Genomic DNA, 26,474 nt, shown 5'->3' with positions numbered 1-26,474 from the left:
GAAACAATTATATATCTTAATATCAATAATTAACAACTTAATATAATCATAGTAAACAAACACGTTTGAGCCTTAAAAATTAACTTGGAAACAATTAGGGGTCAATTTGAAGCAAAACAGAAAAATTTGGGAAAACATAAAATTTTGAAAAATACAGGTCACACAGCCGTGTGGCATAGCCTAGACCTTCTAGACATTCGAACTCTGGACACACGACCGTGTCCTAGCCCGTATATATTCAAAATAGGGCCACACAATTGTGTCGCAAGCCGTATGCGCATTCGATGTTGGGTCAAACGACCTTGTCGTAAGCTGTTTGCCAGACCGTGTTACATTTTGACTTGAAACACATGACCATGTCGCAGGTTGTGTCTTAGACCATGTGAAACCTGCACCTAAGAACAATAATAACACAACCGTATGGGGTGGCAGTGTAACAGCCTGTGTCTTAGGCCGTATGCAACACAAGTTACCCCTAAAACAAGCCATTCCAAAACTAATTCTTGCACACCAAGACACACTAATACACACTAATTCTACCAACATTCACATGTTTAAAACATACTTCAAAACATCAAAAACATGCTAAATATTCACTCATCCTACACTAAACCAATATGCCATCAAAAGGCACCTCAAATAACACATCAATTCATTTGAAGTTACATTATAACCTAAACATACATCACCATATTCACACATCATTAAACCACTTCAATCTCATATGAATAAGTCATAAGCCATATATTTACAATGCCTTTTAAAGTGACAAAAAAGACAAACATACTTATGCAATTACAAGTCAAAACAAAACTTATATGCAAGAGACATAACCACATCACATTAGCCAAATAGTATAATCAAAAACTCCTATTACATATAAGCCCTATACATGTCATTTATAACTATAGCCAAAATAATCATAACTATTAAAATGGTCGACTAATAGTGTGATAGACCTCTGACAAAGTTCCAACCCATTAAACTTCCCGATGATTTACAAGACAAAGAAAACAACTATGTAAACTAGTGCTTAATAAACTCGTATATGTAAATTTAAACTTACCGCATATATTATTTATAGCCATTCAAGCATGAATTCAATTATTAAAATAAATGCATACATTTCAATCTTATACACAAAAACTCCACAAAGTTGGTAGGTGAATATTAAGCATATAACTTCACCTAATTCATGTAATATTTCATTAAATAAATTTCAATATACAAACCATCTATCATATATCATTAGATTCTCTTTTCAACATAATTTCACATATCATACTATCAAATTTATATACTCAGCATCATAGCTCATTTCCCATGCTTAACATCATGGCTCATTTCATATACATACTTTTTCATTTAACTTAAAGTGCCCATTGAACCATATTAAACAACATTGAATACTCAGGAAACACTTACACAAAGTGTCTTTTCATGTAATTGTAACCTTTTCAATAATGCTCACACTAGTTGTGGAGAATTCGCATCAAATGCAAGACTTCAACAATTAATAGGACATCCAAGACCGGTATCCGAAACCGAGACTGTTAAACCATCAAATATCCAAAACATCGTTATATTACCAACTTAAATCATATCTAACATAACATTGAATAACATACAATTCAAAAACAAATTAATAAGTTTATAACTCATATGAGACTTTCGCTTTTCATCAGTTCATGTCCAGTTGGTTCTTTTCTTGGTCTAAATAATATTTTCATTCAATTAAATCATTCAAATAGTTTAATAACCCACTTTAATGTAAAATTACGAAATTACCTCTAATAATTTAACTTTTATGCAATTTAATCCCTAAACACGAAACTTACAATTAATAAAATTTCATGCTAACCATTTTCATAGGGTTCCTTAACAGCCTATATTTATCACAATTTCACATTTTTACCAATAAATTTTACTATTTTAATAAATTAATCCCTAGACCTTAAAATTACTACAAATCACTTAACAAAACATGTTTATTTAACAATAAATTTTAATAATCTATTAACTAAAATCAAAACACATTCAAACTCAATCATGGTCAGTCGCTATACTTTTAATAATTTTACAAATTGACTCTAGGCGAGCCTAATTAATCTAATACGATAACAAAAACACAAATATTACTAAGAATAAGTGAAAATTACATACCATGCAAGGTGAAACTATCTAGATGAATCAAGCTTCTACAATGGTGGGTTTCTTTCTTCTTTAAAATTAGGTGATGACCTAGGAAGATGATAACTTCCTTTTTTTGTTTTGTTTAGTTTTAATTATCATATTACCATTTTACCCTTAGTTATTTTAATTAACAAGTAACAAACATTTGTCCATGAATGTCCAATAATAATTTCTTTTTTAAGTTCACTTATTTACCTTTCCATAACCATTTGACTCATTTAATTAATAGAAATAAACTTTAGCACTTTTTTCAGTTTAGTTTTTTTACTTAATTAACTATTTAAACCTTAAAATTTCTTAACAAGAATTCTAGACAAGCCTAATTAATCTTACAGACTTTAAATAAACATTAAAAATATTAATTCGCTCGTCGAAATTGTGGTCTCAAAACCACTATTTTCGACACCACTTAAAATGAGTTGTTACACCATTACTCAAATTGACATAAACCCATTGCCCTCCATGATTTTTCTTCCCCTTTTTGATATTTTATTAGGTGGTTGAATTGGTGTTTCGGGGTTGTTGTTTGAGCAATTGGTGGTCTTGTTGTAGGTGTTTGTACATGAGTTATTGGTGGTGTTGCTGTATAATTCATGTTGAAAAACGAGTTGCTACAATTGGTGGTTGTGGAGCTACATGTGAAGCTGTTGTTGGTGTTGTTTGTGTTACTGCAGATGTTGGTGGTGTTGCTCTTGAAGATTATGAAAGAGTACTATAAAAGGGAAAACAATTAAATGTACCTCAACTTCAGACTAAGTAGGGCTTTTGGGTACTAGTTCACCAGTATTGCCATTATTGTCAATCTTGAAAAAAACACTTGATTAGAAGCCATATTGAAAACATAGAAAAAAAAAGTAATTGAGATTGAGATAACTTACATTATCTTGTTTTTTAATTGAATTATGTCCCAACATAAAACATATTTTGCATCTTATCCTCCATTTTCTAGACAAGTTGATTCCACTACATTCGTCCTCTTCAGCACTCTCTTTTTTGGCTTGCCTGGTAACTTCCTTGGTAGTAGAGGGTCAATAGCGCCCATGTTTGTAACAGGCCAAAATTTGTTCCCAGCAAGTGGTGCATAACATAATGTCTAATTTCCTCAAACATGGAAATTATAGACATGTGTCTAGCTTGTCTTAACCTAGCATTAAAGGCTTATGCTATATTATTGTCTACAAAATCACATAGGTTTCTAGCTGAGAAAAATGCCTCACCTCAATGTATAGGCTTTTTCTTCAATATTTTTAACAGTGCTTGCCTTTTCACCTCACCTAGTGCAGATGCCATTTTCCGAAATTCAGCTTCTGATGTTACCTTGCTGCAACTCCAAAAATACTTGTGCAACTCTAAACTCTTGAAAACTCTTTTCTAAATGGCAAACCAATGCCTAACACAGAATTTGTGCTCATTTTCTGGAATTACAGACCAACTGCTTCAATTAAGCCCTCAATCAATAGAAAAAATCAGATTTAATGCATGTCACTCAGAATGGTAAATCTTTCACCATTCATTATATGAAGATCATTTCTTACATTCTCTAAAAACTATCCTCAAGAATATTTTGTTTCACTTTCCACCAATGCCTATGCAATAGGGTATATTTGATTGTTGGCATCCCTTCCACAGCAACCAATAAGCCACCTTTCAACATTCCCATTAGAAAGCACCCACCCAAACTCACAAAAGGCCTACATCACTCTTTAAACCCTTTTTACATACTACTAAAACAAACATAAAACCTACTAAATCTAGGCCTATGATTAGAAAAAGGTCTGTCAACCATTAAATCTATAGCCCCATCAAAACCTGCCCTCCTTAAACTCATACTTATACCTCTCACTAATTTGTTCATTTGCTAAGTCTTTAGCTCTCTGATATGGACACTTTAATTGCAATAGGAGTTTTTAGTTTTATTTATTTATTATATATTAGGTTTTACTAAGAGTTTTAGTTTTACTTATCTATTATATTAGGTTTTTATTTCCTTCATAAACTCTAAGTTAGGAATTCTATTTTATGTCAATTAGGACTTTTTCCTTTGTCATTAACAGTCTATAAAAGGCTGTCAATATGAAATAAAGAGGAAAAGTAATTATTCTATCAAAAGAAACGTTATTTTGAGAGGGGGTTTAGTCAAGGACGAATCTGCCTTTTGAGTAACCATAGGTCGAAGCAAGGATACTTTCTCGTCTAGACCTGTGACTAGATCTTACGCCAAGGCGCATAACAACTTGGTATCGGAGTCAATTGTCATGGGTGACGAAAAAACTTTGACAGCCAAGCTGGAGGCATTTATGGAACAAATGGCTACAAGGCAACAAGCATTAGAGGAGCAGATGGCGATTTTATCTCTTTCGGTCCAAAAGACAACGAAAGAGAATTTAGAAAAAAATAATGAAGAACAAGGCAGCAGTGGAGGTAAGAAAAGAAATTCAGATTCACAACACGGTGGGGGCATGGTGCCAAAATACTCCAAGATGGAATTTCCCACTTATGATGGTGTTGGTGATCCTTTAGGATGGTTAAAAAGATGCGAAAAATTGTTTGGCAATCAGCGGACCAACGAAGAAGACAAAGTCGGCTTAGCTTCATTCCATCTCTTAGGAGAAGCACAATTGTGGTTTGATCAAATCGAGGAAGAGGAGGAAAATCTGGATTGGGAGTGCTTTAGAGAGTGTTGTCATGTTAGGTTTGGGCCACCTATGAGTAATAACCCCTTGGGGGAACTTGCAAACTTGAGACAAACTGGGACGGTAGAAGAATATCAACGTCAATTTCAATCACTACTGGCTAGGACTACGGATCTTAAACCTCGACAACAAGTAAACCTTTTTACTACCGGATTAGTAGAGGAACTTAGAATTGATATCGAGATGCAACATCCGGGAAACCTTGGAGTTGCAATGAATATGGCTCGAGCATTGGAACGAAAACAAAAAGTCTCTTCCAAGATGTTATCTCAAACCAATCTAAACTGGTCAGCTTCCCGAAACACTGGCAGCAATTCCATTATTCCAATAACTAAGAGCTTTGCCAAGGGAGGAGGACAAACAATAGAACCAACAGAGAACAACGGCAAAATAGGTTCTTCTGCACCATTTATTAAGAGATTGACACGGATAGAAATGGCGGAAAGAATGGCTAAAGGGCTGTGTTATAATTGTGACGAGTCTTATTCCATGGGACATAAATGTAAAAGGTTATTTTGGATAGAAGTACCAGATGTTGAAGGCAAGCAAGATGATGATGAGATAGATGATTTTGGATAAGTTCTGAAGTTTATTTTGAATTTGAGCTTGAGGACAAGCTCAATTCCGAGAAGGGAAGTAATGATATGGACACTTTAATTGCAATAGGAGTTTTTAGTTTTATTTATTTATTATATATCAGGTTTTACTAAGAGTTTTAGTTTTACTTATCTATTATATTAGGTTTTTATTTCCTTCATAAACTCTAAGTTAGGAATTCTATTTTATGTCAATTAGGACTCTTTCCTTTGTTATTAACAGTCTATAAAAGGCTGTCAATATGAAATAAAGAGGAAAAGTAATTATTCTATCAAAAGAAACGTTATTTTGAGAGGGGGTTCAGTCAAGGACGAATCTGCCTTTTGAGTAACCATAGGTCGAAGCAATGATACTTTCTCGTCTAGACCTGTGACTAGATCTTATGCCAAGGCGCATAACACTCTCCTACAAATCCCCAAGGACACATCAACCTTTAGTTCTTCCTAAGCAAGTTTCACCATCTCGATCAGTTTTAAATATGGCATAATTCTAAGTTTAGGTAAAAAATGTTTTGCCAACACCTTATAATGCTCGAGAATTCTTAGAAGTTATGGAGCAAGTGTGATGATTTCTAAAAGCCTGAATGTTAAAAAGCTCATCCATTGAATCTACCCCAACATAAACTGTAAAAAGGAGAACCCTCCAGTTGCAAACAGCCTTAGTTTTGTCTTTCTCATTCTTAGCTAACTTAAAATCAAATCTCTTAGCAATTGCATACCTTTTCAATGCTGACTTGAACTGTTTTGGACTCTCAAGAATCAAACCTAACTGAAAATGAGGCATTAGATTAGTAAGGTCAAAATAACACTTCTCTGACTTCTTGAAGACAACATCTCCATCCTCATCAATATCACTACTCACTAGATCTAAGGATTCTAAGTAATCTGCTGCACTCCCAACCCCACTAGACTCACCTACTGTGGTAGTATTAACAGATGCCCTTCTTTTCTTAATTTCTAAGATAAGGTCATCCAAAACTATATCAATTGGGATGTCATATTGCCTAACATCTCTATCTTCTACATTATCCCTAAAACTTCTAAAGAGATTGTTAATCTACTGCTACTCCTCATTATCCTTGTCACTAGCCCACTCAACATTTTCTAATGGATCATCATCACTACCTTCAGCTTCTTCAATCCCTTTGCACTCTCTAAGAAATTCCTCACGTCCCTCACAAGTTGGATCTACACCCTCACTATTCTCATTAATGTTGTTATACGCTAAGGATCACCAACTCGAAACCCAAATAAGATCTGGGTCGTTTACCCGCAACCTGGATAGACTCGCCTAAGGGATGTGTGCGAGGAATGTAGCAAGAGGTCAACAGGGGGAACTCGCAGCTCATTTCCATTGAAAGGGACAATCGAATATTTATACATGTTATCACTGTTCATGACTTAATTTTACTATTCATGATTTAACTCCACTATTCATTGGACTGACATTCTGAGCAAACCTCGGGCATATTAGACACATGTACTCCTTGTGTTTGCATGGGTTGAGACCACGAACTCCCTTTAGCACGTGCAAGCTGATGCTGCGAGCTCCCTTTGTTGACCTCTCGCTTATTCACACATCTCCATGTGATTAAAAGAGTTATTATCCCAAACACAAAACAGAACTAAACCAACATCTAAACTACTCAGTGTTAAATAATACAAATTTTTAACACCCCTACACCCTGACTCTATAACCAACTCACACAAATCTCCATGTCACAAATAATTAGGGACACATCCCACACTTCAACAACCCCACCTATATAATCTACCTTAGGGTTATCAACAAATGTATCACCTAAATGCATGAGTTTTGTGAAGGCCATCTCAAAGTGCACAGTCCATTACAAGCGTCATCCACAACATTTGATCAGAATAAAATATTTTAACAATTAAATTAAATATTATACAAGCATCATCCACAACATTTGATTAGAAGTCCATTGTTTTTTTTTTTTTGCATGAATAAGTGGCAGATTTGATAAATTGAAGGGGCCTAATTTGTCTATATCCCTATGCACACTTACAAACCCACTATACTCTTTTTTCAATAACCTTGTACAGACAAAACCGCTGAAAAAAAGGAGGAACAAATTAGGTTTCTTACCAAAATAATACGAAACTTGATCGCATATCCATAACGAAAATAGGGTCTTACCAGAATATAAGGAAAGCAGGGTTTCACTTCAGTAAGGTTTTCTCGAAATATGAACATGTATTTCCCTTGAAGGTGGGTTTTTAGCAACTTGAAAGTACGGTTCAGTAGTGAACGGATCAAATTTTCGATAGATGGAAATATAGTTCGACCAAAATACGAGATTTTTCAATAATCAAAACACTGAAAGATCAATAAAGGTGGGATATTTCGAAATGAATAACATGCAAAATGGGTTCTTTTTTCGTTGGAACATTTTTCCTAATGCAACAGTAGTGAATCTTAGTTACCTGGTGTTAGATTTGTTGGAAGATATCAAAAGAATGAGAAGGAATGGGAATGACTATGAATTTCAGATTGAAGAAAAAAGGGGAGGGAATGGTTAGGGATTACAGATCAAAGGTCATGAAACTTGATTTAATTTTTTTCTGATGGATATTAAATGTTTTGAAACCCATCGTATTTTGTCCGCCCCCTGTTTTTTTTTTTTGCTTTCATAAATAAAATGGTCAATTTTGTTAGCAAGCCCCTAGGTTTTAAATGTCAGACTTTCTTTCTGAAAATTGCCACGTTTCGATAATTAAAGGTCGAAAGTACAAGACACATTGAATATTTTGCCAATGTATATGCGACAAATATGCCATTATACCAAATTAAAATATCATTTATGATATTGAGAAGAAAAATGATAGAGAAGTACAGATTTGTTCACGGAAGTATTACCAACTTTAACATTTGAAAAGCTGATTTACAGAATTGAGATATGTTTAAACTTAAAAGACATCAAGTGATGTTATTATTGGGAGAGTCCAAAACATGGTATCTAAAATATGGTATACTCTTTTTTTTTTATTCTCTTTTTGAGTTTTTTTAGTAAAAGTTTTTAGCGAAATAGCTTAGAATGAAAGTTAAAATTATTGTATATTCTTTTTTCTTTAGTCTTAATTCATCCTATTTTATTAGATTTGAGATAATATATGGTTTCAAATCATAAACGGGATAATTCCTGTAATAGGTTTATTTCGATCGGGCCCATAAATTATCAAAAAAGTAAATAAACCAAAAATAAATTAAAATAAAAATTAAATAAAGTCCAAATTAAAACAGTACAAATAGTCCACTTACAACCTTCACCAGCCCAAATACAAATTAAAGCCTAAATTTCAAAACCCATTTTACAATAAGAACCCAATCTGACCCAAATTTGCATGCCCAATCTTAAAATGAGCCCAAATGGCCCAGAGTGTGGTTTTAGAAATTGAAACCCTAGCACAGCATCGTAGCTTCCTCAACAGCAGTCTCCAGCGCCTCTATACGCCGTACACCCCATGTGTTGCCTTTGTACGGCCTTTGTACATCCACGTCAATCGAACCTGCGAGAGGAAACAACTAAGCAGTTCCAGAATAGCCAGCAAATGTATAACAAAATCAGTTTTTATTTTATTTTATTTTTTTCTAGAAAATCGGCTATAAAAATAGGCCGAATGTAATCTGTAAGGGGGATTACAAAAGCAATACAAAAAAAATCGAAATAGCAAAAAAGATTCATCCGAAGGTATATTTTCACGCTTTTTAGCCTACACACATCAAATATAATATATATACAGATAGATATACAGAGGGTACCATATTTTTTTACCTTTTTTGGGCGATCGAAAGGAAGGAAACTAAATGGTTTTCTCGATTTCTTTCAACGATCGAGGGTTTTTTAGGTGTTATGGCTGCAGATTTAGGGTCGGGGAAGAAAAACGAGTTGAAAAGAGGCCGATTTCATGCCTCCGGCCACCGTAGGCGGTGTTCGTCGGCAACAGACCAACGGTGGTCCGATCGCCAGAGAAGAAGACCCGAGAGAGCTCCCCCCTTTTTTTCTCTTTTTTTTTTCCTGAAAACATGAAAAAAATGATTTGTTTTAATATATATATTTTTTTTCCTTTTATAAACTATTGGAATGACATCGTTTGGGGCTGAGTTCAATAGCTCCAAAACTGCGTCGTTTAGTGACCCATGCCCAAGCTCTGACCCGAAACCCGCCTAGGATCCGCGTGTTTTGGACTGAGGGTCTATTTGCACCCTCAGTCCTTCCGCTTTTGAGGCATTTTTCAATGAGGTCTCATTTCTCTTTTCTTTTTTTAATTTTTGCCCCAGGGATTTTGCCTCTGTTTCATTTAGATCTATGCTGAAACGCTATGTTTTGAGGGCTTGAGATATTTTCCCTATCAGTCCCTCTCCTTTACATGCGCGTTTATTTTGATCCTGATTCATAATTTGTTAATTTTTTTTCATTTTTATAATTTGTACCACATGTTTTATTCTGATTGAAATTTAATTCTTACTTTCAATTACTTTATATATCGCTTAATAAACCTGTTTTTATGTACTATTTATTTTAAAATGGTTTCATTACTTATTTTAAATTGTTCTTCTAAACATTATTTATGTTATACAATTTTTTATATATATATTATTGATTTCATATTATTTTATGTATTTTCTTTTAAAATTATTTGTGCTTATAGATTTTCTTTCAAATATATTTATATAATTTATTTCTTTTAAAGATCCTATTTTACTATATATTTTGTTTTTTAAAACACCCTTATTATTTTTATATATGTATTATTTTTATTAAGTTTTTTTTTACTTTATGTATATTGGTAATTGTTGATAAATAAATATTGTTTTAAATTATTTTGTATGATCATTGATTTCATATTATAGGTTGTAATTCATATATATTCTTTTGTATATTTTTATATGGTTTTATTTATATAATTCATTTATATTTAAACTTTTTAATATATACATTATTTGTTTTAAAATTTTTATATGGGTACCCATAATTATTTTTATGTACATAATTTATATTATATATTTTTTTATAAATTTGGGTTTTAAATTGTTTGGTATAGCACTGATCTTAAATTTCTTCTTATAATACTTGTTTGAAATTCATTTATATGTTAAACTTTATATTTTATGTATTATTATGTTTATTTTTAAGAGTTATTTCAAGTTTTTGCATATACTATTTGTTTATATACATATAATTTACTTTAAAATTCTTTTATATATATATTATAAATTTCAAATTTATATTCCTTTAAAAGTTTTAACATTGTTCATTACCATTCAAAAGTTTTTTGTTTCATTGTTCAAAATAGATTTTTTATTCATTAGTCTTTATTTAGAAATGGTAAATAGTTTATGTTGCAAGATTATTATCATTGGGTGTGTTTCGATTTACATATTTGTATCTTTATATTATTGTCCATAACTTGTATAATATGTTATCCATGTATATTTTCCATACTTGTTACTTTGTTCTTCATTTCCGTGTATTGTATTATGATTGAGATTGCCCACTTATTTGCCTAAAATAGAACATTTCACTTTCTTTACTTCAAACAAACCAAATAAATGTATTTCAAGTCCATTTTTATAATCGCTCCTATTTAAAAACTTTTCAAAACAATGTAATATTTCGTGTTTGGTAATTCGAGAAATCGTGCCCTAATGAGCTGGGTTTCGATTTTTTGTTTGACCGAATAACTAAATATCCTTTCGAACTTTCGTCCATGTTTTCTTAAACTAAAAATAAGGCAATATTTTGTGTTTGGGAATCTGAGAAATCGTGCCCTAACGTGTTGGGTTTCGGTTTTTTGTTGGACCAAATAACCAAATATCTTTTTGAAATTTCAATGCATGAGTTTTGAAAATCAAGAAGACGATCTTGGTTTCGAAGGTTTAAAAATGTCGTGTCCTAACGTGTTGGATGCGATATTTTATTCCTTCGGGACGAGAGAATCTTAACATCCAATTTGAGTTATACAATTTTTTTTAAAAGAAATGGTATTTCAAAATATTTTCAAAATTTTCGACATTAGAACATTAATTAATCGATTAGGTACCAATTTTGGGCGTTACGAGGGTGCTAATCTTTCCTCGTATGTAACCGACTTCTGAACCCATTTTTCTTGAATTTTGTAGGCCAAATCAACGTTTTCATGAAGCAAAATATTTTATGAGGTGATCTAATCACACCTAAATAAAAAAGATTGGTGGCGACTCCACATCATATTTCGTTTTAAAGTCGATCTCCGTTTTTTTGAAAATAAAAAAATGGTTTCGACAATTCCAATAAAATTTCATTCTTGAACAAAAATCTATCAGAAGAGAGATTTCAAGAAAAATATATATATATTTTTTACACAATGCTTAGAATTACCTATGTTCTCTCCCCAACTTATAAATAGGAAGATAATATGCTTCAATGTATTCAAATTCATGTCCTCTTTTATTGACAACAATATCCATACCAATTAAACTAATATTCAATCAACTCTTTTTTTTAAATTTTTAACCCACAATGTATTCTTTAACAATGTTTTAATCAAACACATTTTTCGTTGATAGACATTTAAAAAAAAGTAATAAATCAATTGATAATCGGGATGTAGGCACAACTCCCAAACTCCTTACAAAATTACTCTCTTGTAATCTCAAAAGTATTTATAAGATTGTTTAATTATTTAATTATTTATATATTTGTAATTTATGATAATTGAAACTCGGAGATATAGATTTATTGTATAAAAGTAAAAAAATAAAAACAAAATTATCCTTTAATTTATGTTTCTTATATTTTACTATAATTTGTTTTAGTTTTACAAAAATTAAGATATCACCTATTTATTCGGGTGAAAGAATTGGAGAACAATGCAAACTCAAAAACTAAAGTGGAAGGAGCAGTAGTAGGAATCTAAATTCCATATGGAAATGTGGCGAAACGCCATTGGTTATCAGCCATGAAACTCCCTTAAGGATTCAACCTCCAACCAACACTCGATATTCCATACGAGATCTTACGACCGTATCAGAATCAAACTATCGCATTTCCTAAAATACCCTTATGCTTTCCACGTAATCAGTCCACGACCCCCAATCTCCCTTCAATTTTATCCAAAAAGCTCCTCCTTCTAAAAACCGCGACCTCTCCTACGAAATTTATAATTTAAGAATCAAATAAATTTTTTTCTTTCAATTTCAAGGCTTTTAGGGTTCTGATTCTCTTGGAGTGTTTAGGCGATTGGTTTTGAATGTGTCTTTTTTCTTCGTAATAATTTTTTGGAGTTTTAGCGACTTTGGTTCCTGTGGAAGTGATGGCTACGATGGGAGAAGATGAGGTGGAGAACTATAGTGATCCAGAGGAGGGGAAGCGTTCGCTGACTATGCAGAGGAGAAAGGCTGCCAGTGATGATGAAGAAGGCGAAGGGGAAGTGGATAATAATAATGCAGTGAGGATGAATCCGAGGGCCGTGATTCATTCCGATGAATCCAACAGTCAGGGCGGTGCTGCAGATTACGACGACGAAGAAGAAGAATTGTACTCAGAAGAAGAGGAGGAAGAGGATGTTGATGAGGAGCAGATAGAAGAAGTAATGAGAAGAAGGGAAGTGCAAGGGAATGTTGAGAGAACTGGAGGAGCAGCAGTGGTGGATAATGGGAATAGGAACGTGGATGAGGTAGTGGAGATTAGTAATGGTAATAATCATGTGGGAGGGGAAGATGAACACGAAAAGAAGGAGAATGAGCCATTTGTTGTGCCAACTGCTGGGGCGTTTTATATGCACGATGATAGATTTCGAGACAATGTTGGCGGTCGTCATAGGTATTCAGTTTTGTTTTTTTGCTTTCGTTGCTTTTCTGGGTGGTAATTGCTATGCAAATTTATAATGTTTGTTAACTGTTCGAGTAATTAATTAGCAATTTATAGAAAAGTATATGGTACGTTTCTATAGGACTAATTATTTATGCCTATTTTAGCTTTCTTTTTTTCTTTACATGTCATGGTTGAAACTGGAATGCTCACTTGTCACACCATGTATTTCTCCTTGAAGACAGTAGAAATGATTTTTTTATTACTTTTAAGCGTGTTCATTTAGGCAACAAATGTGCTTATTAGATTTTTGACCCTATGATGCCCATGCTCTACATGCAGCTGTTTAATGTTTTGTTATCGTGAACCTTGAATCATTCCATGATCCTTCTGGTATAAGAAATTATAAGGTTGAAATGAACATGAGAGCTTAGCTTACTTGCTCATCTAGACATTTATGACTTGATAAATTTAAGTACGTAATTTTAACAGTTGGGATTGGTATGAGCAGTGAAGACGTGAAATGTGATAATGATCTAGTTTAATGTTAAATGAGTAGACCTACATTCCAGATGCTTTCATATTTTATTCAGGAGTTTTCTTTTTGTTTTTTTCCATTTTTTATTCATTTTAGGACCTTTTAAAGCTACCAGCTTTGATCCAGGCATAAGCTAGTCGATCAGGACCTTTATTGTAAAATATTTGACTGGCCCAACGTAAGAGCAAATGTAATCTGATAGGTCAAGAATGGAACATTGGTATTTGATGACATTATAAGTACTTATGAGTTATGATTACTCATCCTCGACTTTGTTTGCTTATAAGAAGGGAAAAGTAAGTTATAATTCTGCTTTTCAGCTATACTGTCAATACCGTGACAATCATACAAAATAGTAACAATGGTAGGCTTATTTTTGGCTCCAAATCTTTATTTATATCCATGGTTTCTAGTGCATTTATCATTGTTATATGGGTGTTTGCGTGTGTGTAAAGACTAGCTATGATATAGTCTTGTGCTCTAATGGGTTCAATCCTCATTTTGTATTTTTGTTTTTCTTTACAATTCTTAGGTTCTCCTTCCTCTTCCATTCAAGTTATTATAAATGTCTTGAGTTGTGTAATTTGATTTGTATGTTTTAGGCAAATGCGTGGTGGAAGGAAATTGTGGGAATCCAAAGATGATAGGAAATGGGGACATGACAAGTTTGAGGAGATGACTTTGCAAGGAAAGCATTATACAGAGGTAATGGTTTCATACATATTCAACTTGCATGATTAGAGCTTCTTATTTTTTTGTTTTCTTGAATAGTATTTCTTTTCTTAATCTCATTTGATCTTTTTTCCCTATATTGATATGTTTTTTCTTCTGCATTCAGGGAAGAAGATCTTCTAGAGGTAGATATCGTGCTCGTAGTAAGAATGCGGTTCAAGATCATGGTTATTCTACAGGAAGTAGGTCCAAAGCATTCGGGAAAAACTACAATCAGAACCAGGCTCCGAAGGCTGTGAGAGGAAGAGGACCTAAGAGATACGAACCTACTATGAAAAATGGCTGTCAGGCATCTCCAGTGCTGAATAAACCGTGAGCATTAATATGGCATTTGTTTTCTTTAGTTTTCCATATCTTCCTGCTATAACTAAGTTTGCGTGACATTGAATGATTTAAATAATTCAGTTCTTGGAAGCCTATTGAGAAAACTTCACAAGCCAATTCAAGTAGAGCTTCCACAACTGCAACAAATGCAGACACTGTATCAATTCCTTCTAAGAAACATATTTTTGCGTCAAGTTTGAGTTCTGCGTCCCCACCCTTTTATCCATCAGGGTCTTCCAAGAAAGACATTTCTTTGACTCAGAGGAAGGATGTTCAAGCTATTAGGGATCTTCGCCCCTCTGTTACAGATGAGAAATTTTCTCTATTTCAATCCAATTTATTACGTGGGAAAAATGTACTTGATCCTCTCAGCATGGCAAAGCTTTACATAGATGATTCCACCACATCGGCTTCTGTGAAGCCTCTGGCCAACATGCAAATGCTGCCTACTGGATCTTCATTGGGTAATACTAGTCAACCCTCTCAATCCAGGGTACAGGGTGGAGGCATAGCTAACCCAGGACCCAAGGCTTATCAGTCAGCTCCACATCATAACCAAGTCAACAGAGTTTCTCCACCAGTGCAGGTCAATGCTGTTCAGAGAATTCCTGCTCAAGGCAGGGCACACTCTTCTGTACCAGCAGCTACTCAGCAGTTAGGCCAGCATCCTAGTATTGGGTCTCAAGCTGCCTCTCCACCAAAGACAGCTATGTCAGTAAGTTCCTATGAATCTGGAGAGGTTGAATCTTCAGAAACAAGTAAACCTGAGGGTGCGTTGGTGAACAAGGGAAAATGCAATCTTCAAGGAGCTGGAAGGGGCTCTTATCTGTATGGTGGAGCTCAGATTATTGGAGCTACAGGGAATATGTCTATCAGCCATGGTGATCAAAACTTTCCTGCCTTTTTGCCTGGTAAAGCTTTTCATTTGTTTTAACCTTGAATTTTTTCTGGATAACATAATCTACCATAGAAGGTAAAATTTGTAATGGAGAAAATTGCCTTACCTGGAAAAGTGCATACTAATTCCTGGACACCAAATTCCAATTTTCTGAAATTTCTATGGATTACATTAAATGTTTTAGTAAATATAAGAGGTAGTTTTCATCTGAACATTTTTAGTTGCCTTTTGTCTAAGATCAGATGGATATATAATTCCTTGAACACAGTTTGTTCTGATTAGGGATATGCTTTTTTCTGGGGTGGTTGGAGGGTGGAGTTTGTTTGAGTTCATTTGTATTTGAAATTGATACTATGTGGTGTTTGGGAATAGCTTTTATCTACTTAGTTGCATAGGTTCACTTCTATTATTCTATGGACCATTCTCTGCTTTCTTAATTCCTGGTAAACTTTTTTATGACCTCAATTTCTTCATTTTTTTTTTCTTCCTGAACGGTTGGCATGCAGTAATGCAATTTGGGGGCCAGCACTCTGGTGGCCTTAGTGTTCCTGCTGTTGGCATGGCATTTCCAGGATATGTTGCCCAGCCACAACTTGGAACAAGGAATTCAGAAATGACATGGTACAGTAAGTCTTTTTCTGTAAGAAAGTTACTTATGTGGATTACATCTGGTTTCCTTGGAGAGTGAGGGTGATGTCTTAGTCAGCTCTTGAACTGGCCAATTGATTTTGTTATGGAGGAAGTTACCTCTTCATAATAAAACATAACTTGGAATTATCAATCAGTGTATCAGACTCCCCATAGCTACCAGATAAGCCTTTTGTGCCTACTCTCCAATTTCCTACACTTTTTGGCAGTAGTGAAAGGCAAATGCAGGAATGACACTGAGCATGGACATTTGTTTGACTATCAATGCAATTCTAAATCTCTCTTGATAGCTTATTCACTTTTTTGTTATTTTAATTTATTCATCTGTTTAAGCTAAATGCAGTGTTTATTTTCATTTTCTCGTTTAGGCTACCTGTACTCACTGGTGCCGCTGGGGCATTAGGGCCAACATATTGTCCACCTTATATTGCAGTCGATGGGGCTTATAATGCTCGTCCATCGGGGCAGACATCTTCAACAGGATCCTCAAGGTTAGTATCATGGTTTTGGTTTCGGCAACCTGCTTGATTCAAATAGCCTTTGTTGTCTTTGTTTCATTCTACTTGCCAGAGTGGGAAAGGAAATATTAACTTTGTCATTAGTCTTTGAAACTTGTAGCATTCAAAATTTGCCTCTTTGTTATCAGTCTTCAATAATAGCATCTTGTTGGAAAGCCCTTGCAAGATACCCCTTAAGTCAGGATTTAGACATGTTTAAGTTCAGTTGAATGTGTTTTTTAGCTATGTGCAGGGTTCTGTTTATTCAGTACACCTATATCTTCATCTTTATAGAAATCTCATCAATCCTTTTGGTGTGAAATGCTGGGTAATTTGGAGGATGATAATATTGTTAGTTTACATGGAACTATTGGCTTGTTAAACTTTAAAACAGATAATAATTGCTCAAAGATGTTTTAAAGGAAGCTTTAGTGGTTTGGTGTTCATGTTATTTTATCTTTGTAATGGTCACTGATGTTTCCTTTCATATTGCAATGTTTCTATTGGTAGATTGTTTGATGATAAAAAGTCTTGCGCCCTTGTAGATGGATGTTTATATAATTGACCTTAAGGGCTATATCTCAGACTTTTTTCGATTCTATATACTTGGGGTGTCCTGTGTTTATGTGAGGGAGAGTGAGGCAAAATAACTAATGAAATCTAAGATGACTGGCAGTGTAACTGGTTATGTTTGTTCTATTTGCAAAGTATCACATGTAGTTTTTATTTCTTGCCGATCGTTTTTCAATAAAATTTAAATTTCCTTTTGTAGCAAGGAAAACATTTCTAAAAAACCAAATAATGAATGGAATCCTTCTCAAAGACCAGGTAAGGGAAGTTCTGAACATAGACCTGTCCGGTTTCTTATGTTTTTGGTTGTTAAACAAGTTGACTCTTATGCAGAGCTTGTGAGTGATGAACTTGGCCAACGACAAAATAACCCTACTAAGCAGCCTCGCAGGCAAGTTGAAACTCTTAAGCTGTTTCTATAGACTGGGTCAACAAAAAATTTCCCTTTGTTTCTATCATCTGCTATATGTAAGTGAATTTATTTATTTATCCTTCATTTCCATGCAGATATTCAGAGATGAGCTTTAGCAAGTGATTTACTTATTTAAAGATGGAGCCTGCCCCAGTAAACTGGTATAGGTAAAAGTTTTGCGAAGAAAGCTTTTTCTATCTTGTGGATGTTTGAAATTTCTTATTTTGTGGATTACTTGGTGGTGCAGACCTTATTCTAGTCCCTTTATGATGTCCGGCCTTTGACTTGGACAACTTTGGGCTGCAATTTATTCCTGGATATTGTAGGTAAATTATGCTTCATCCTTAGTTGATTAATGCTCGGATTGATCAAAAAGAAAAAAGAAAATCTTTAGTAACACTGCAGTTTATATAGATGCACCTCACTTCATTCATTCATTCTAAACCTAAACCTCTCTCATTCTGGCAGAGTTGTGTATGACAAATGCCTGCTCACGCTACATTCGGTTTTAAGAATAGTATTGTGGCTTGACAAGTGGCATTCCTTTGTTTAAATGTGCGGTATGTATATCACAGAAACTAATCTTCTTTTTCTCTCAGTTACAGTGCAAAATTCCTAAAAATGGTACTATTATTATTATTTGTTAACAGGTTTTATTCTTGTGGCTTGATTTTGCTATGAAGCATAAGAGAAATTTCAGCAGGCTTCTCCATAAAAAGTATGAAGAAATGATTGTGCAGTGCAGCAGCGGCAGCAGCAGCAGCTGTTTGGATTGATGGTTATGGCGGTTCTTATTTCTCTTTGGTGAGCCTACTTATGTGGTTTTGGTTTTTGAGAGTAGATTATGTATGTTTGAGATTTTTCATATTTTATTTGAAGGTTGGCTAGTTATTGAGATAGTGTATTTTGGTTTATATATAAACTCAAACCACCTCTTAATATGGATTTCAGAATTCCAGTTTTTGGAGTATTATTTGTGATGGCATTTAATAAGCAAGGGGCGTAACGGAGGTGTTGATTTTTAAATGAATGAATTGACTTTCTGAGTCGGACCGTAACAGATAGAAAGGTCTTGGAATTTGGTGAGGTAAGGTCTGCCCTTTCTCTGTCATTCCCAACGAATTGATTCCTTCTCCGTTTTGACATTTGACAACGCCAGCCAGCCAGCCAGCCAGCTGCCAGCTGAAGCTGATGCTGCCTAAGCCGCTAGAAATTAAAATCTTCTTTTCTTATTTTTATTTTTAAATTGAAAGCCCAACTGTACCCAAATAATTTAGAATTGATTGAGTTGCAATTTTCCACTAATAAAATAAATGTAGTTAATGAAATTTACTCATCCAGAGTTTGGTTTGGTAAACCTTCGATAATCAAATCAAGCAATTTCAACCCATAATTAAAAATAAATTAAATCCAACCGACGCCTCTTAATAATGCAACTAAAAAACACACAATAAAACGGAAAAAACACGAAGCCAAATTGCCAAATTGTTTTGAGACCAGCAGCAAAGCAAATTCCAGCTATTACACGCCATAGCCCCGTAATAATTCACCATCAGAACTTGTACACCGTCTAATCCACAACACACATCTTGTCATCTATAATCTATAATAATAAATATATAGAAACATGAGTTTGAATAAACTGAGAATATTCTTTATTATTATTATTTATATTATTAAATTGATATAATATATTGTTAATTATTAAATATAATTGGATAAATTAAAATTAATAAAATCTAATTTTGTAATTAAATAAATATAATTTTTATATATAAATATGTTATTATTTAATAATTTTAAACTATTTTTTATAATTAATAAACATTAAATGTGTGAGATTTAAGATTATACATAAAAAATATTAATATATTAATAATTTAATCTATAATTATAAATTTATTTTTTAATAATATTTTTATTATTAATGTAATAGTTTTGTTACTTAATTAGACTTTAGATCCATATTAAATTACCCATATTTTTTTTATATTAAGTATCATTTATATATTGATTAAAACTAATATTTACCATTACAAATATATGTATTCAGGGGCGAAGTTAGAAATTTTGTTTAAGGGGTGAAATTAAATTGTAATTTTTACAATAATAAAAATATAATTTTTTAAAAGGTTAAACTAGAATTTTATCATTTAAGGGTAAACTGTAATTTTTCATTTATTAATTTAAAATTTTAAAAATTTTAAAGGATATTTTTCATTTTAGAGGTATTCGGCCCTGCCCAGACCCCTAAATTCTCTCCTTGTATATATTAACAAATATTTTCATTCGAAATAGCATCTAAAGAATTACTAAAAAAATATGATTTTTTCAATCACAAAAAAATGTGTAATTTTTATTTTTATTTGTGATGTTTAATTATTATTATTTGATGCTAAATAATTTTATTTATTTTTTGGCCGAATAGTTTTATTATTTGATTTTAATAAATTTTACATAATTTTGAAGGTTGTTTATCATTAGATTGTAAAATATTATGTCAAAGAAAATAAAATATTAAAGTAATAATTATTTATAAGTAGAATTTTAACTCATATTCGAATAAAATTATTTTATATTTTATTATAATTTATTTGTCACTTTTTTTATTTTTATTATTTTAAATCTTATTTTATTCTCTCAATTGTTTTAAAATTAATGCGCTTTTATTATTGATTATGTCGATTGTTATTTAATTAATAAATATATATTTTTTAAATTATAAAAAAATAAACACATGTTACGCAAATATTTTTCCTCCTATACCCCCACCCCGCCATTCTTCGTAAGTCTTGCTTCAAACACCCTTTTCGCACGTGTTGACTTGCACGTGCCATCCATTTCAATTATAACATAGGAACAAAAAAAAAAAAAAAAACAGAAAACAAAAGTTTCAGACATTTCCGTCTCTCTCGTTCTTCTCAAAATCTTTTTCTTTGATGTAAGCTTGGATCAAGCAAGAACAGAGATTAAAAAGACCGAAAAAAAAGAAGAAATTCGGATCTTTTAATGTAAGCTAAACTAGTTGGTTCTATTTTTATTTTTATTTTTGTCTTTGTTTTTTTGTTTATTGTTAAGAAATTTCATATTTTGTGATCTGTTTTTACTGTTCTGAAGCTCCTGTAACTTTACAAGTTCGATTAGATGGTTGAATTTTTGTTCTCTCTCGTTGATTTTCGAGTGCTAAGTTACTAAGAAGCATAAAGATGTGCTTGGTTGTCGAGTACCAGAAAATAGAACCGTGGAATGTAACGAATTTTGAAGAGATTGTTACTGTCTCTTTATGAACTGTTTGGTTGTTGAGAAAAAAAATATATATGAAAAGAGGAAAGAAAAAAGATCTCCACTTATTAAGATTTATTGAATGTTTCGATATTCTGATTGGTTGCTAAGAAAGTGGTAAGGAATGAGTGCAAATAGAAAGTGATTGCTAAAAAAGAATGTGGTTGTCTGATCTAGCTTGACCTTTTGTTAAGTTGAGGTTTCTTTAGAATCTGAGAATATTTTTGAAAATCTTGACTTGGTTCTTTATCATTTTAACTTTTTAGTTTCCGACAAATGCAAGAAGGAAAAGGAAATTGAGATCTCCTTTGACGGATTTAATTTGCTCAAATGCGTTCAGGCTGTTGTTTTTTTAATCACGTTATTTGTTTCTTTCAAGTAAAATTCTTGAATATGCAAGACTTGGTAGCTTTTACTAATTTATATTCTTTTTATCCTTCACTTTTTTTTTCATGCCTACCATATATATATATATTCTTCTAGTCCAAAGAATATCTAACCTGTATTTTCTTCGTTCATGTATTTGGATTTTAGAAAGCTGTAGGAGGTGCTACTAAGCATTTTGGAGATAGAATGAACACAGACCTTTAGGGCTGTTTGTCTTTGGTGTTGGCTAACATGTGAAGAGTACTGATTTAGCTTGTCAGCAATATATTATAGCCTGAAGCTAATGGAGGAACGTCTGAGCAAGGGACCATCATCATTAAGGCAAGGCAGCCTTAAGTCCAGTCTGTCAGGAAGATCAACTCCAAAGGGTTCTCCTACATATCGGAGATTGAATTCAAGCCGAACTCCAAGAAGAGAAGCTAGAAGTGGTGCTGGTGGCACTCAATGGTTTAGGAGCAACCGTGTAGTCTATTGGTTGCTTTTAATTACTCTTTGGGCTTACCTTGGATTTTATGTCCAATCCAGGTGGGCTCATGGACATAAGAAGGAGGAATTTTTAGGTTTCAATGGCGATCCAAGAGATAAGCTTGTGGATGCTGAACAGAACACACGACGAGATCTGCTTACTGATGACAGTTTGGTAGCTGTTAATAATATAACTAACAAAACTCAGGTCCATGTTGATAGAAAGATTGATGTGATTTTGGCTAAGAAGAGGAATGTTTTTACATCTAGGAAGAAAAGGAGTAAAAGAAGGCGGCGTAATTTGCCCAAGGTTCATGGTAAACTGAAGGCGAAAACAAACACTGAAAATGGTGATGCAGAGGGTCAAGAACTGGAAATTCTGCAGAAAAATTCTACTTTTGGATTACTTGTGGGTCCATTTGGATCATTGGAGGACAGAGTTCTGGAGTGGAGTCCTGAAAAGCGGTCTGGAACATGTGATAGGAAGGGGGACTTTGCTCGTCTTGTTTGGTCTAGAAGATTAGTGTTGGTATTTCATGAACTCTCAATGACTGGGGCTCCAATTTCAATGATGGAGTTGGCAACAGAGCTTTTGAGCTGTGGAGCCACAGTATCTGCTGTAGTTCTTAGTAAGAAAGGAGGATTAATGTCCGAGCTTGCAAGGAGAAGGATCAAAGTGATTGAAGACAGAGCAGATCTTAGCTTCAAAACTGCCATGAAGGCGGACCTTGTGATTGCTGGATCTGCAGTTTGTGCGTCATGGATTGGTGAGAAAATTTTTGGAGAAGTGATTGCTAATGCTTATTTGAAGCTCAGCTATTACTTGACCCAAGTTGCAGTTTTTTCTTAGCCACATAGTGTTTTAAATTTGTAGTACTAAGGCACACACACACACACACACACACACACTTGTATTTGTGAACTGTGTACTTTTTATCTGCATAGTAAACTATGTGCATGCCTTCAATTAAGATGGTCCAACACGTTCCTGTATTTAAATTATGCCTTCAAAATTATAACCTTCACCTTACTACCTATGTTGATGGATTTCCATGGATTGCTCAAATTTGTTGATAGTGATTGGAGAGTAGACACTGCCTTGAGTCAAAATGAAAAAGCTTCTCTAGTGAAGGAGTGGATTCAACAATTACATTACCGAAGCTGACCTCTCTTATGGTCTTACCCACACGTGCATTTTTAGTAGTCCTTATTATTGTTATCCCAGTTTGCTGACCTGCATAATTTAGGGTGCATCTGGTTTAAGATTTTGAAATTATTGTAAAATATTCTTAATGTATATTCAACATTGTCCCTCTTACATGCTGTTATTATTACCTGAAAACAATGTAAAAAGCTATGGAAAATGTTTTGTAGATGTGTCTATGTGTGTTCCCATTCTAGTTTGCTCTAAAATCCTTATTAGAAAACTTGATTTTCAGTTTTTGGTCTGCCTCCTGAAGTTATCTTTCATTATCATTTCCATTAAAGCATAACTGTCCTAGTCACCCTAGAGTATTGATGCATAATTATCTCCTTAAATGTGATGGTTTCAGATCAATATATTGCACATTTCCCAGCTGGGGGAAGTCAAATTGCTTGGTGGATCATGGAAAATAGAAGAGAATACTTTGATCGGTCAAAGCTTGTTCTACACCGAGTGAAAATGCTGATTTTCTTATCTGAATTGCAGAGTAAACAGTGGCTTACCTGGTGTCAAGAAGAAAATATTAAGTTGAGATCTCAGCCTGCTCTTGTTCCACTTGCTGTTAATGACGAGCTGGCTTTTGTAGCTGGCTTTCCTTGTTCTTTAAATACTCCTTCTGCTAGCTCAGTGAAGATGCTAGAGAAAAGGCAGTTGTTGCGGGATGCAGCAAGAAAAGAGATGGGTTTGACAGACAATGATATGCTTGTAATGTCCCTCAGTAGCATAAATGCTGGAAAGGGCCAGCTCTTTCTTCTTGAATCAGCGGACCTTGCGATTAATGAAGATCCTTTGCAAACTGGTTCTGAAGTTAAGAAATCACTGGATATCCGGCAAGATCAGTCTAGCTTGTCTGTAAAGCATCATTTAAGAGGTTTACATCAAAGGTCTAGAAATCTTGATGTGTCTTCTACAAATTTGCGGTTATTTACCTCTGTGAATACCACAAATGCTGTCAGCATCAATGGCACTCGCAGAAGGAAGATGTATGATAGCAAAGGAGCACAGGAACAAGCACTTAAAATTCTTATTGGTTCTGTTGGATTAAAGAGCAATAAGGTACCTTATGTTAAAGAAATTCTAAGTTTTTTGTCTCAGCATGCAAAATTGTCAGAGTCTGTACTTTGGACTCCTGCAACTACACGTGTGGGCTCGCTATATTCAGCAGCAGATGTTTATGTCATGAACTCCCAGGTAACTGATTGCTTATGTTTTAGTTTTTAATTGAATTGCTCTTATTTCTTCTACGTTGTATAGTAGATTTGAATTCTAATATTTCTTAACTTTGTAGGTTACAGACGGAATTTTTTGCATATAAGCGGTCCTTTCATATTATTATTATATAACTCTATCTTCCATGTAATTAATGTCTTTTCTAGTATTATTCCATATGAATTGTGCTTATTTCTTGTTTTTCCTTTTCATAGATTCATTTATTTGCCTTATCCTGAATCCTGATCAACACATTGCTAAAGCACTTAAGTTCCATAAACATTATTTTTGCTGTTGATTTATTGATGAATTTGTTGCTGAGTTGCTGATGAGAACAGCTATGTGATTTCAATCGATTGGTTAACTCTTTAAAAAACAACATATTGCATACTGGCATGATTAAAACATCTAACTCTGGTTATTATGAATCTAAATTCGTATTCAAATTGCATTGCACTTAGCTGATACTTTTTCTTAATTTTATTATTATTTTTGAGTTAAATGGAAAATACGTTATGATATCTGGATTTTATTATAGGGACTAGGAGAAACATTTGGGAGAGTGACAGTTGAAGCAATGGCATTTGGTCTTCCGGTAAGACATCTTTTATCTTTCTGATTTGTTTTTCTGTGTGTGATAGCTGTTTTTGGATGCTATCTCGCTTAAGCTTGTGATATCATGTCCTCTAGGAATATCACCTGCTATGCATTAATCATAAAATCCCATGATTTACTGGGCTGTGTTTCATCCTAGCAATGAAGTTCTGTTGTCGTTACATGTGTGCATACATGTTGCAAATTTCACTGTGCATGTATACTTGTAAGTGCAAGTGCTTACACGTGGATTAGTCTAGATTTTATTTTATCACTTGACCACATCATCATGGACTAAGCTGCCTCTATACTATCATATGAATCAGATATCTCATAGATTGAAATATGAATTCCTTTTAAGGGCAAGATTATTCCTGAAATTTCCCATTTTAAGATCAAATGTTTGAGTAATAAATAAATTAATATTACTAGCAGATAAAGTCTAGTTAGACCTAACAATGGCTAAATTATTTTATATTGAGAAGATTTACTCATTAACCTATAGATAAATTAATATTCCTTTTGACAAGCATGATTTTATAGTGCCTATGACTTGCATGGAACTAATCTAATTGTCCCTTAAAAGAGGTGATTTAAATCTTCGGTTGATTGCATAAAAAATTGAGTTGCCTGGTTGTCTTGTTTATTTTTCTGGTGGAAATTGTAAAGCTAGCACCCTTTTTTTGCCACTGCCCGGATTTGGAAGCGGGTATGTGTATATGTACAAATAGACAGATAAGTATGTGTATATATATATATTTTGAAAATGTATGTGACCTGGTAACAGGTTTTAGGAACTGATGGTGGAGGCACAAAAGAGATAATAGAGCAAAATGTGACAGGGCTTTTGCACCCTATGGGGCATCCAGGAACGCGAGTTCTTGCTGAGAATATCCGGTTTTTACTAAAAAACCCAAATGCTAGGAAGCAAATGGGGATGGAAGGAAGGAAAATGGTAGAAAGGAAGTATCTGAAACGGCACATGTACAAGAGATTTGTAGAGGTTCTCACCAAGTGCATGAGAAGCAAATAACATCATCTAGGCTTGGACCACTCATTCTTTTATTAGTTTTGAACATCAAACAATGGCGAAATATATTCTTTTGGTTTGAGAATTTTTTAAACAAAAAAAAGGGAATTTGGATTTTGAGATTACATTTAGATTTGCTTGGACGCATCTTTTAAAAATTGTTGCAGGACCCTTTTGAATTGTATATTGAGTGAGTTAAAATGAGTATTTTTGGTTCATTGTTGAGTATGTATTTTTGTACACAATTTGAAGTATTATATATCTAAGTCCTTAAGGTTGTTTAGTACAACGAATTTGGGACCTCAAAAATCTCACAATGCTGCTTCAACTAAGCTTCTTGAAAGCTACAAACCACATATGTCAAAACAGGCCGAGATGGAGAATATTA

The 26,474-nt window shown here is 33.6% G+C and overlaps 2 protein-coding genes and 2 long non-coding RNA genes across 14 annotated transcripts; 2 read left to right on the top strand and 2 right to left on the bottom strand.

Moving 5' to 3' along the window:
- On the bottom strand, positions 1-8,074 carry LOC107897241 (uncharacterized). The gene is made up of 2 exons (XR_001684077.2): positions 7,644-8,074; positions 1-1,550 (listed from the first exon to the last, which is right to left on the bottom strand). It is a non-coding gene; the product is annotated as an uncharacterized lncRNA (long non-coding RNA).
- A 632-nt stretch (positions 8,075-8,706) lies between these two features.
- LOC107897240 (uncharacterized) lies at positions 8,707-9,989 on the bottom strand. The gene is made up of 2 exons (XR_001684076.2): positions 9,280-9,989; positions 8,707-9,013 (listed from the first exon to the last, which is right to left on the bottom strand). It is a non-coding gene; the product is annotated as an uncharacterized lncRNA (long non-coding RNA).
- A 2,496-nt stretch (positions 9,990-12,485) lies between these two features.
- On the top strand, positions 12,486-19,251 carry LOC107897239 (protein MLN51 homolog). 11 transcript variants are annotated; one of them, XM_041078749.1, is made up of 13 exons: positions 12,489-13,308; positions 14,437-14,539; positions 14,673-14,878; positions 14,972-15,801; positions 16,295-16,409; positions 16,805-16,927; positions 17,706-17,761; positions 17,837-17,894; positions 18,011-18,076; positions 18,163-18,237; positions 18,384-18,475; positions 18,566-18,719; positions 18,867-19,251. In XM_041078749.1, the coding sequence occupies exons 1-9, from the start codon at positions 12,800-12,802 to the stop codon at positions 18,036-18,038; spliced, it is 2,028 nt and encodes a 675-aa protein (XP_040934683.1). In that variant the 5' UTR covers positions 12,489-12,799; the 3' UTR covers positions 18,039-18,076; positions 18,163-18,237; positions 18,384-18,475; positions 18,566-18,719; positions 18,867-19,251. The 11 variants fall into 11 exon arrangements, with proteins under 11 accessions (XP_016678111.1, XP_040934684.1, XP_016678109.1 ...); XM_041078746.1 differs by having other exon boundaries at positions 18,163-18,241; positions 18,599-18,719; XM_016822618.2 differs by having other exon boundaries at positions 18,163-18,241.
- Positions 19,252-20,782: 1,531 nt separating this feature from the next.
- On the top strand, positions 20,783-26,304 carry LOC107897238 (uncharacterized). The gene is made up of 5 exons (XM_016822615.2): positions 20,783-20,926; positions 21,732-22,816; positions 23,603-24,444; positions 25,001-25,057; positions 25,844-26,304. Exons 2-5 carry the CDS (start codon positions 21,868-21,870, stop codon positions 26,087-26,089), a joined length of 2,094 nt encoding a protein of 697 aa, XP_016678104.2. The 5' UTR covers positions 20,783-20,926; positions 21,732-21,867; the 3' UTR covers positions 26,090-26,304.
- Positions 26,305-26,474: the final 170 nt, after the last annotated feature.

The sequence above is a fragment of the Gossypium hirsutum genome, chromosome A10 (assembly GCF_007990345.1).
Source record: "Gossypium hirsutum isolate 1008001.06 chromosome A10, Gossypium_hirsutum_v2.1, whole genome shotgun sequence".
NCBI lineage: Eukaryota > Viridiplantae > Streptophyta > Magnoliopsida > Malvales > Malvaceae > Gossypium > Gossypium hirsutum.
Note: the sequence above shows the minus strand (reverse complement) of the source record. Positions and strands in the feature narration are given on the sequence as shown.